Source organism: Manis javanica, chromosome 3, assembly GCF_040802235.1.
Source record: "Manis javanica isolate MJ-LG chromosome 3, MJ_LKY, whole genome shotgun sequence".
NCBI lineage: Eukaryota > Metazoa > Chordata > Mammalia > Pholidota > Manidae > Manis > Manis javanica.
This window is the reverse complement of record NC_133158.1, coordinates 204,421,436-204,433,029: the sequence shown is the minus strand read 5'-3', so window position 1 is coordinate 204,433,029 and position 11,594 is coordinate 204,421,436. Positions and strand designations below refer to the sequence as shown.

The 11,594-nt window shown below is 39.8% G+C and overlaps 1 protein-coding gene across 7 annotated transcripts in view; it reads left to right on the top strand.

Moving 5' to 3' along the window:
- The first annotated feature begins 7 nt into the window (after positions 1 to 7).
- Positions 8 to 11,594, top strand: part of DDX60 (DExD/H-box helicase 60) — a 96,853-nt gene continuing 85,266 nt past the window's right edge. For 4 of the 7 annotated variants that reach the window (XR_012129632.1, XM_073232635.1, XM_073232637.1 and 1 more), the window contains exons 1-5: positions 458 to 604; positions 6,703 to 6,811; positions 6,968 to 7,037; positions 7,650 to 7,839; positions 10,096 to 10,437. Coding sequence is in view for 6 of the 7 variants with exons in the window: in XM_073232635.1 (XP_073088736.1) it covers positions 6,808 to 6,811; positions 6,968 to 7,037; positions 7,650 to 7,839; positions 10,096 to 10,437 (606 nt within the window). In the remaining variant the exon portion in view is untranslated. Of the gene's footprint in view, positions 116 to 457; positions 605 to 6,702; positions 6,812 to 6,967; positions 7,038 to 7,649; positions 7,840 to 10,095; positions 10,438 to 11,594 lie in introns of those variants that run through there. The other 3 variants (XM_037024656.2, XM_037024658.2, XM_037024655.2) reach the window with 3 other exon arrangements.

The window sequence follows — 11,594 nt, the reverse complement described above, 5'->3', positions numbered from 1 at the left end:
GGCCTTCGCACAAGGGCGCGAACAGGAAAGGGAGGCAGGCTTCTGCAGGGACCCAAGCGCAACGTCAGCAGGCAGACAAGTGGTGGAAGGAATATCACGTCTGGAAGAACCAAAGGTGGGCTTGTCGATTTCCAATTCATTTTCAGTAGCGCTTCGTGGCCCACGGAAGCTGCCAGCGGCTGGCGGGGAAGAGCGGCGGCCGCGGTCGCCCGGCGCGGTGCCCTCGGGTTGCCGAGGTAGAGCGGCGGCCCCTCGCGCGGGGCTTCAGGCGCAGCCCCCTGCGCGTCCCCGCGCTCGGCGTGGGGCGCGCCTCCCGGGTCCCTGCGCGCGTGTCCCCACCCTCGCTCTCTGTCCGCACTCCAATTCCACCGCCCTGGGCGGACTCCGCGAACTATGCGAACGCGCTCGCCGGACCGCCGCACCCGGTTTCTGAGCCGAAACGAAACTCAAGCGAGACAAGAGGGGAAGGAAAGGAAACTGAAACAGCTCAGCGCAACCTCCCCGCCCTGCGCCGCAAGCTTTCCCTCCCCGCGTCCCGTCCCCGCCGCCACTCTGGTCCCCGCCGGCTGCTCTGCGGACGCAGCAGATGCCTGTCGAGTCTGAGGTGAGGAGCGGCAGGTGCCCCGGCGCCTGAAAGGGGGCGTCCTTAGGGGCGGTCGGAGTGGGGATGTACCCCGGGGCTCTAAGCCTCTGTCCCCAAGGGGAGGAGCCCAGAACAGGGATGCCCCCGAGGCTCTAGTCCGTGTCCCCGTGCAGAGGTAGCCAGAGTGGGGGTGCCCCCGGGGGCTCTAGTTCCCTCTCCGCACGGGGAGGTGGCCGGAGCGGCTCTGGGGCGCGCGTCCGGCGGGGTGCGGGATGCCTTGGCGATGGGACTCCTGCGGGCCTGGGGTCAGGGCGTGGAGACGAAGGGCTGCGCGTGAGGAGCTCGAGGTCCGCGGTCTGAAGCGACGGCAGGGCGTGCAGGAGTTTTAGGGGTCCTCTTCCAGGCTGGGCGGCCGGTCTGAGGATCAAGGGACGTCGGGTCTAGGCGCAGCGATAAAACCTGAAATGTGAACGAGGGGTCGAGGGGCAGCAGCGTCCTCAGCGCAGAACCGCAGGCCTAACTGCACACTTGGCGGAATGGGGAGCGGCACGGATCAGTCTCTCCAGTGGTGCCTGTGCAGCACCCTTACACTTAAGAGCCTTAACACAATAGAACGTGTTTCTCATACACTGTTAAAATGATGTATTTATGGTCAGGGGGCGTCTATTCACTTCCTATTGCTCCATAACAAATTATCACAAATTTAGTGGCTTAAGTCAACAGAAAATTCACTAGTTCAGTTTCCCTGAATCAGAAGTCCAGACCCAGGCTCACTGAGTCCTTTCCTTAGAATCTCACCAGGCTGAGATGGAGCATCTGCGGGGGCTGAGCCTTGTCCAGGCTCTGGTGCTCATTCAGGTTGTTGGAACAATCCAGTTCCTCACAGCTATGGCACTGAGGGTGACTGTTTTCCTGCTGGCTGTTGGCTGGGGGTTACGCTCAGCCTTAGAACCCACCTTTGGTTCCTAGCCACTGGGCTGCCTCACAACAAGGGGTTTGTATCTACACAGCCAGCAGGAGAATCTCCCCAGCTAAAACAGTTTTACATTATATAACCTAATCTCGGAGAGGCTGTGCATGAAATCCGCAGGTCCTGCCCACACTCCAGGGTAGGTTATTATACCAATGCGTCCACCAGGGTGGCTGGAGTCTTCGGAGTCATCTTAGAATTCTGCCCACTGCTGATCAGCTCTTCTGCAGACAATGCCTTGGGAACTTGACTTTTTGCATTCCGTAGGATTGTTCTCAGGATAGGACTGTGTCTCCTCCAATACATTACCCAGGATTCCTCTTTTCTCCCTTCTTCCTTTTTAAGATTATTGAAATCGGAATCCAGGTTAAGTTCTGACAGTATTGTGATTGGTTGATGTGTCTTTAAATTAGCTGTAATTTGTTTTCATTCTCTTTTAATTTATTTGTTAAGGTGTTTGTGTGTTTTTGTTTTGTAGAGATTCTCCTAGTTCTTGGTACCATCTAACATGTTCTTTCTTGTCCATTAGTCGTTGCTACTAAAGCTTTGATTAAATTCAGGTGAAACCTTCTTTTTTCTTAGTTAGAGAATTCCAATGACACAGAAGTTGTTCTTTATGGAAGCAGATATTTACCCCTATTTTTGTTATCACTTAAAATGACCAAGATCTATTAATTCATTAGAAATTGTGAAATGGTGATATTCTATCATTCTGTCTCGGTTTATTACCTGGATTAACCTCCAGCTAATGGAAATGAAACTTCCCCATTTCTATTATTTGGTAACTCAATGGTGCCATGCTTACAAGAAAGACAAGTTAACTTCTTGATTCCAGAAACCCTTAATTTTTGATATATTATCTTTAGATGCTTTCTCTGGACTTACTGCTATGAAAAATGAGGAACTTAGTATACACCCTTCTTTTTGTAGAATTCATCCTTTTCTGAACCACCCAATTTATATTATTTTTATGTTGTCAGGTTTTATCATAATTTACAGTATTTTATGACTTTAATGCCTGTGATCTGTTTCTATGTTGAGTGAAAAATTGAAAATCAGTGAATAGTGCTTACAAAATTATGATGACGTACACATTATTCATTATATAAGCAGGGTATATGTTTGGCTGGGAAATGTAATTTTATATCTTTAAGACTACTGTTTGAAATTGGTACTTTTTAAAATTCAAAGTATTATGTTACCTCTTTTCTTGATAGCTTCCTTTAAAGATTTTTCTGGATCATATGTGGTCTTACTATTTATTAATTGTCCTCATTCTTGATCTTTTTTTCCTAATTTTTGATAACATCTCTTTAAAAAAGTTATCATTTAAGATAGGTCATTGGTGATATTTCTGACTTCTTAAATGTTTAGTAATACTTGTCTTTTTTTCCCCTCTCAGTGGATTGAATGACTATTTGGATGTAGAATCCTAAATTCAAAATATTTTCCCCTCAGAACTTTGAAAACATTGTCTTCTTTTATCAAAACATCCAACAATGCTACTCATTTTAATGAATTCTGTGTGCCAGGTACGATTTTAATCAATTTGTATGCTTCAGGTCACCCATTTAAATGTCTTGAAAACACAACCAGAGGGGAGTAATATCATTGTGCATCCGAATTTTATAGATGAGTAAACTGAGACACAGAGAAGGCAACTAACTTGCCTAAGTGTCTAAACTCTCCAGTATGGTTCAGTACTAGTATTAATTTAAGTCTAGTCAGTCTGCAAGAGCCCTCAGGCCTTTATTCACTTTGCCTGTGGCCCCTTACATTTCTTCGTAGTGCATCTCCATCTTTATTTTTGGAGTTCTGCAGATTTAATCAACTGTGTCTCAGTGTGATTTTCTCTTTGGTCATTATTTCTGCACAGCACTTAGCAAGACTTTTCAACCAAAACATACATATTTTTCTCTAACTCTGGCCTAATATTATTACACTACTTAAAAAACCTATCTTTAATTGTTCTTAGGCCCACCATGTTTTGGAATCTTTGTTCTCTCCTACTGGAATTACTGTGGGATAGTTTTAGAACTTTTTGATCTATCCTCATATTTCTTAGAACTTTTTCTGTTTTCCATTTCTCTGTTTTTAATTCTGTCCTCTAAGATACTTCCTGGATTTTGATCTATAGATCATAACTAATTTGAGATTTCAGCATGTCCATTCTATTGTCCTGTACATGCATTTTTGTTCTGAAATTGTATTTAAATTTTTATGAGCCCATTTTTTTCTTGCTGTAGCAGCCTGTGATTATTTTATTAGGTAATATGATTGTGATTATTGAGAATTCTAATTGGTACTTTTTAAAAAACTATTCTGCCCCAAATCGTGTTTATTCATCTAGTTCTTTTTTTAATTTTCCCTCAAATGTCTAGTGATTCTTATTTATATATATATATATATAAAGTATATACATACATATATGTATATAATATATATATGTATTGTATATTATAATATAATATTAATATATTGCAGATATATTTATGAATATACATATATATATATATATATTCATTCAATGACTATTACGGTAGTTAGCTGGGGTGTTTTTCCCTAGTATGTCTTTCCCTTAAGTGAGAGAACACTGGGCTTAGTGATTGTGAATTCTGTGTGCATATTTAGGTGGGTATGAGTTTGGAGTAAAGTTAAATAGGATGTGTGAGAGCAGAGCACATAGGCAGGCTGTGGAATCCCTTTGTTACCAAATTAAGGAGGGCTTTTTTCTGCTGCCATGGCTATTGTTGAAAATTGTATAGTGTTGTCCAAGAAGCACAAGTCATTAGTAATTATTATTTAACTTTAAAAACTGTGTTATTTATTTTAATTTATGTGTATTATATTTTCAAGTAAGTTGTTAGGATTTATTAATTAGCATGGAATTAACTGCTTAACAAATAAACTACTAGCTATTTATTTTGTCCGAGGTTTCCCACAGTAAATTCTTGAGATATGAAGGGCGTGGTGAACATCTGGGAACTTCTGAATTAACTTACTTCATCTTGTGGAATCTGCCACTATCTTTTCTGAAATTCTCCCTGCTGAAACATACTGTGGGGTAATTTTCTTGTCTGCTTGGTTCTTGCTGACTCATCTTTTTATTTGATGTCGTGGTACCACTTAGAGAACTGAAGGAAGTCAGTATGGCTAATGTGCAATTGGTAAGGTTGAAGATTGCATGAGGTGCATGGTAGTTTTCAGGAAAATGTCTAAACTTCTTCCCTGGTTAAAAGACTCATACTCTGGTTCATAACTACTTTTCCTGTTGTCTTCAATCAGGTCACCCTGTATCCTGCCATGTAGAATGAATGACCTGCAGAATCTCAAATTTGTCATGTACTTTCATTATCTCTGTGAAATTAAACTAGTGTTATTTTTCTGCTTGGAATCTGATTATCTTTATCTCTTATCTTCCCTAGCATGCTTCCATAATTCTTCACTCTTTCAATATGTCTTTGAAACCTCAGAACACAGGACCCTGACCATTGCATTTATTGAAGAACTGTGTTTTCTAATTGCTTCCTCTACCATTTCTGCCAGTTTACTCAGCACAGTATACTGTTTGTTTTGATTCTTCTTAAACCATTGCCAGATTGTAAGGGGACATGTTTCATGATCACTTGCTTGTCACAGAATATAGAATGCTTGATGAGGAGTAGGTGCTCTAGGTATCTTTGAAAAAGATGTCATGACTGGCAAACAAGAGACCAGGCTTTTCCCTTGTCCCATTTATGTCTCCTAAACATCCCCACCCACAGAAATTTCTCCTTTCTTCAAGCTTACTTGTTTTTACAATCATATCCTTCCTTACATTATTATTTTAATATTTAATATCAATGTGTGCCTTACCATTATATGGTCCTTAACATCATGTAATATAAATCTGTCATCGTTACCATCATCCATCTCTATCTACCCATTATCTACCTATTTCTCAATATTTATTTATACATCTACCATCTCTCTCAGTTTCACAGCCCTAACACAACATACAGCATATTTGAAGAATGTCTTAATACTTGGTTTCTGTGACAATATGCTCATGTGTTTTCTTCTGCCTCTTTGGTCATTTCTTTCTCACTTACCTTTGCAGACTTGTCCCCCTCTCTCTTGCCATCTATTCAATTTCAGTGATGTACAAAATGAAATTTTAGTCTTTATCTCTTCTTCCATGATGCTGTATCTCTCTGTCCAATCATCTGCATCAGTGGTCTCACTTATCATAAATCTCACTTACACATTCAGCTCTAGCCCAGACCTTGTGTTTAACCTCTATCTTTAATTACCTACATGACATATCATATGGCAAGTCTCAAAAGCTAGTCTAACTCAAGATGACTGCAAATGAGCTCATGATCTTTCCCTGAAATGTGACTGTGTTCCAAGGTTCCCTCCCCAGGGATGGCCTCGTTGTCCATCCTGTTACATCTGAAGGTCTTCCTTGACAACACTCAGTTTCTGCTCTTCCCATCCATGTTTGATCTATTACCAAATTATATCAAACTTACCTTCTAAATGTATATTATCCTCATGTGCCTCAAACTACCACCAAACTATATTACTTCAAAGTACTACCATTATTTTTCTGAACAGTGTCTTTCTTTCTGCTCTGCTAACAGGAACATTGCTCCCATCTTCTCTGTTTGCTGTGCTATTCCCAGTGTAATCTTTCAAAGTGCAAAGTCAGTCATAATACCACCTGCTTCAGATCTGTCAGTGGATCTCTTAAAATCTCTTCACTCTGCCTGACTGGCTCTTTCAGGATCTAGTTCCTTCTGCACTCTCTTCTACCACAGGGCTTTTGCACATGGTATTCTGGTATTCCCTCTGCCTGGAATGCTACTCCCCCAGTTATGCTTAATTAATTTTGGTTTCATACTTCAGAACCCAGCCCAACCAAGCATTGCCTTTTTAGAGAAACTTCCTCTGACCTCTTTGACTTTGTCACATTTGCAATTTTCCATTGTTTGTATGATTTTATTTTTTTCCTGATAGATTTAAAGCTCTTTGAAAAATAACAGCATGTTGATTTTTGTTCATTCTTCTATTCCCAATGCCTAATATTTTGCTTAACACACAGTAGTCTTGCAGTGCTCTTTGTTAATGGAATATATGATTTTTCAATTTTTCTTCTTTTTTGTAGATCTACCATTTTCATTAATAACTTCCACTAGAGGTGCCAACGTAAAGGGCATTTGCAGTATTTAATATTTTGCAGTTCAGGTTGGAGGCCCAGGCAACAGCAAGAATGGGTAATTTTCAATTTAAACTATTTGTAAATTATAAAATAATGATTCTGTAAACTACACAGATTTAATAGAATTAAAATAATTTTTTCTTTCTCAAATAGTAAATAAATGATAGCTCTTTTAAAATGATTCACTCACTTTCCTTTTTTTTTTTTTTAGGTTTAGAAGGACACATGATGTTGTTAGAGGAAATGGCACAGTTCATTTTGGATGCATTACCAAAAGCTGAGTGAGTCCTGTTGCAGTAATAAATAATGAGATATAAAATTTTATATCATATTCCCTGTATATTTATTTGGCTTTAAAGTGATATCTGTCTATCTACCTACCAACCAACCATCTCAGGATACATATTATAGCATGTATTTAAATATATATATGTGTCTATATATAGTTACTTATGTTTAACACAGAATGTTTAGAGCTGTTTGATGGTGAATGAAAATAGTTTTGTTTTACTTATCCACAGCTGTCAATGAGCCTATTGTTTTACATAGAAATGAATGATTAAGTAGGAAGGGAATGTAATACAGGTGTATATTCAGAATAAAGGTGTTAAATTCCTAGTCTACTCAATATTCTGCCATGTGACCTTGGGTAATTTGCTCTGTCTCTCTGAGCCTAAGTTTCCTTATGTACAGAATGGGAATGATTTTGCTTTCTCCCTGTGAAGGATAATCACACATGTGGATATATTTGACAAATTTTAGTATAAAGCCTGACATAAAACAATTACTCAGCAAATGCATTTGTTGATGATAATACAAATGAGATAATAGTAACAATGCTACTGCCTTTTTTTGACCTTACTTAATCTCTGTGATTTTTGTTGTAACTTTAGATATTCCAGCTTATTCAATGACTTCGTTGAATCTGAATTTTTTCTGGTTGATGGAGATTCCTTACTGGTCACACTCATATGTGAGAAGACATTTAAGTGGGGGCAGGAGCTCCACTTCTTCTACTTGGTTGAGCGCTATCTGCTGGATCTCGTCAGTAAAGGGGGGCAGTTTGCTGTAGTTTTCTTCAAGGTAACGTGACAACTGAGCTCTTTTCTTAAGATTTGAGAACTGAAACGAACATTCCTTGCAATTTTATAAGTAGTTTTTCCCTTATTATAAAGATAAATTTATCTATAAACATTAAGAACATTTAAGAGGAAGAAGAGAAAAACTACCTATAATCCCAGTGTTCAGAATTATCATACTTAAGATTATTTTTTATTCCTCAGAGTGGGACTTTCTTGTAAGGACACACTGAATCATGAAGGAGGATGAGAAATCACCTCAGTAGTAGCCCAGGCAGCCTCTGGGTTCTAGTCTTCCAAATCTGAGAACTACTTCTCTCTTCAAAGCACTCAGTTTATATGAGCGCAAAAGAACGTCAGGCTAACAAATGCTGCTGTGCTATTATTTGCTCTATAGTAAACACCACTAAGGGAACATATTTGGTTTTTGTGGATAAAATGAAGGTTGTTGTGGCCCTGATTCTCACCTGGCCCTAGTCGGCTAGTTCACTACACACGTGTGGGCAATATGTTGTTATTGACTCTATATAAAGAGGTCTGCCTAGTGCTCTGGTGGCAGGGCTGCAAGGCTGTAGGAGAGCAGAGCAGAAGAGGCTGGAGTGGTGGCAGTGCTGAGGACAGAGGCCCAGAGGACGGCTGTGCGGGCAGAGACTGTCTTGCTGCATGCAGACTAGCTCTGAGTGGACAAAATTCCAGTGATTGACCTGCCACTGTGGGAATAAATTTGCGTTACAACCCTTTCACCCCAAGAACATTCTGCTGTCATTTTCTTTGGTCATACTGAATCCATAGTGAATTTGCCCAGGCCTGAAACCCATTGGCAACGTTCTTGGAGTGAAAGGGTTATACCCAACTTTATTATTTCCATGCTGGCAGGTCAGTCACTGGAATCTCGTCCACTCAGAGTGAGTCTACATGCAGCAAACTGGTCTCTGCCTCTGGCTTCTCTGCCTGCACAGTCGTCCCACACAGCCGTCCTCTGGGCCTCTGACCTCTGCACTGCCACCACTCCAGCCTCTGCTCAGCTCTCCTGCAGCCTTGTAGCCATGCCACCATGTCGTCCCCACACCACTGGGCAGAGCTCTTTATATAGAGTCAATAGCAACGTATTGCCCACACGTGTGTAATGAGCTAGCTAACCACAGCCAGGTGAGAATCCTGGCCACAGAACCTTTCATTTTATCCATAGCAAGACAGTCTTCTTTGTGATTATGAATATAATTAGTAAAATTTTTAAATGTCAAATACAGATATGTATAAGCACCACCACCTGTTCCCCATCCTCACCCCAAAGGAAACTCTCGTGTTTCTGTTAGATTTTGGTGTGTGTTTGTTCAATCATTTTTCAGTTTACATTACTGTTAGATTTTTGAACATCGCTAACTACTTATGAGAAATGTTTTGAATAAAGAGCTGGGGCTCTAGCCTAATACTAAGTTTTTTGCACTAATTTTGGTCTCTTGAGAAAAACCGATGGTGCTCCCGGGGCGTCACAATGACTTGGGACAAGCCTCTTAAACGAAGTGATCCAATTCAGCTTCCCATTCTGAATAATTTATACATCTACCATTTGCTCTTACATAATTTTTTGTCCTTTCTCTTTTTGAAGTGAGATTGGGAAGGAAAATAATTAGAGTGGGAAGGTGTCTTGCCTGAGGGTTTCAGCCCTGGGCAAGTTCACTGTGGATTCAGTGAGACAGAGAAATGACAATGGAATGTTCTTGGGGTAAAAGGGTTTAAACCTGTCTTTATTCTCACTGCAGTAGGTCAGGCACTAGGATCACATCTGCATCCAGCAGTCTGCAGGTCCAAAATCCACCTCCACCTGTGCCTCCACCCAGAGCACTGGGTGGAGCTCTTTATATAGTGACTCAGTCAATAATAGTTTATTTGCCTATGGGTGTGGAAGCGTAGCCTATCAGTAGGCCAATTACATCATAAGTAGTTTAGGATCAGGTGAGGATCCTGGCCAGAGGAACGTCCATTTTTACTGCAGAAGGAAAGGGCGATAAACCCTGAGTATTATGTGCCTGCTTAAAGGTACACATGTATGTGTAAGTCCAGATTGTGATTTATGGCGTGTTATTTGTGAAATGACAGTCAAGGTTTAAGGGTCTATTCCTTGACTGTAAAACAGAACAAAACTGTGTTGGAGCCTATTTCTTTAATGACTTTAATTATATGTGTTAACTAACTAAACTAGCAGTGAACTACTAATTAATAATTTCAAAGTGATATACTTCACTCCCACCCCCAATAGGATGCTGAGTACGCCTACTTCAACTTCCCTGAACTTCTTCCTTTGAGGACTGCGCTAATGCTTCATCTTCAGCATAATACCACCATTGATGTCCAAACAAAATTTTCTGGATGCTTATCACAAGAGTGGAAATTTTTCTTGGAAGAGAGTTACCCGTATTTCCTGATAGTTGCAGATGAAGGGCTGAACCATCTACAAACACACCTGTTCAACTTTTTAATCATTCAGTCGTGGTCAATGAAGGTCAATGCTGTGCTTTCCACGGGGCAAGCATCCAACATACTTAGACTTTATGGGTACCTTATGTCAAGCCTGTATAAAAACCAGAGCTTTTTTGAGCAGGTAATTTATATCTAAGAGAAAAACTTCTTCTGGAATTCATCAAAAATCTTTAAATGACTTGACTCAGTCTTATTTCCACTTCTATGGAAATTACCATAAGGCTTAATGGAGATTTAGAAAATTAACAGTAATAATACAAATGCAGTCATTTATTGAGAACTTACTACCATAAGAGCAGTGCTTGACACTTCTCAGGTGTCATTTTATTTAACCCCGGAAGGTAGGTGTTAGTATCATCTGTGTTTTGCAGATGTAGAAATAGGTTCTTGAATAAGTAACTCATCAACACCAAATGAATGATAGAGCATGGATTTGAAAAGAGACACTCTGTCTCCAGCCCTTAACTACTGTGTGGTGTACTGCCTCCAAGTTAGTGAGGGGAAGAAATGCATTCAGTTGAAGGTAAAATTTATGGCTCTGTTGCTGAAACCTACTAGTGAAATGACAGTTAATATGGTAGCCTTTAATGACAAAAAATTGCAATGGTTGATGAAGAAGGGAAATAAATGTTTATTTCTTAATTTTAAATCATCAATAGTATTTTTAAAATATTTAGAATTAAATTCCATGATTTTATTATTTTTGCTTTATTGGTATATTTAATTACTGTATTGAACTTTTGAGAGTCAAAAATACATACTGATTTTATGAATAAATCTAGTTCCTATTTACTTTTCACTTCCTACAAGAATTCTGATTATGAATATCATTCTATATCTCATCAAAATGATTTTTGAGTCAATTGGCATTTTTCATTCTCTGAGAATAGTGTCATGCCTTTCATGGTATTTGGAGACATCAGGTGGTTGTCATGAAATCTGATAAGAAAGTTTATTTTGCTTTAGTCAGAACTCCAGTCATAAATTATCTTCAACTCTATTTTCCTACAGCCCTGGGATTCATTTTTATGTTAGGAAGAGACCAGAATCAGCTGTTCTCATTTTATTCTGTTAGAGCCATTTCTGAACCTGAGTTTGAAGAGTGCCTTACAAGAATCTGCACTAATCTCTCCCTAAGAATAATTTTTTAATGGAAGGTTTTATTTCTGGTAAAATAGTTTATTTCCTAAATTATTGAACACTATATTACTTCATTTATTAGTTTGAGGACTGTGTGAAATGCAAAGCTGTTGCATTGTGGCTGTTGGCAGGTGACAC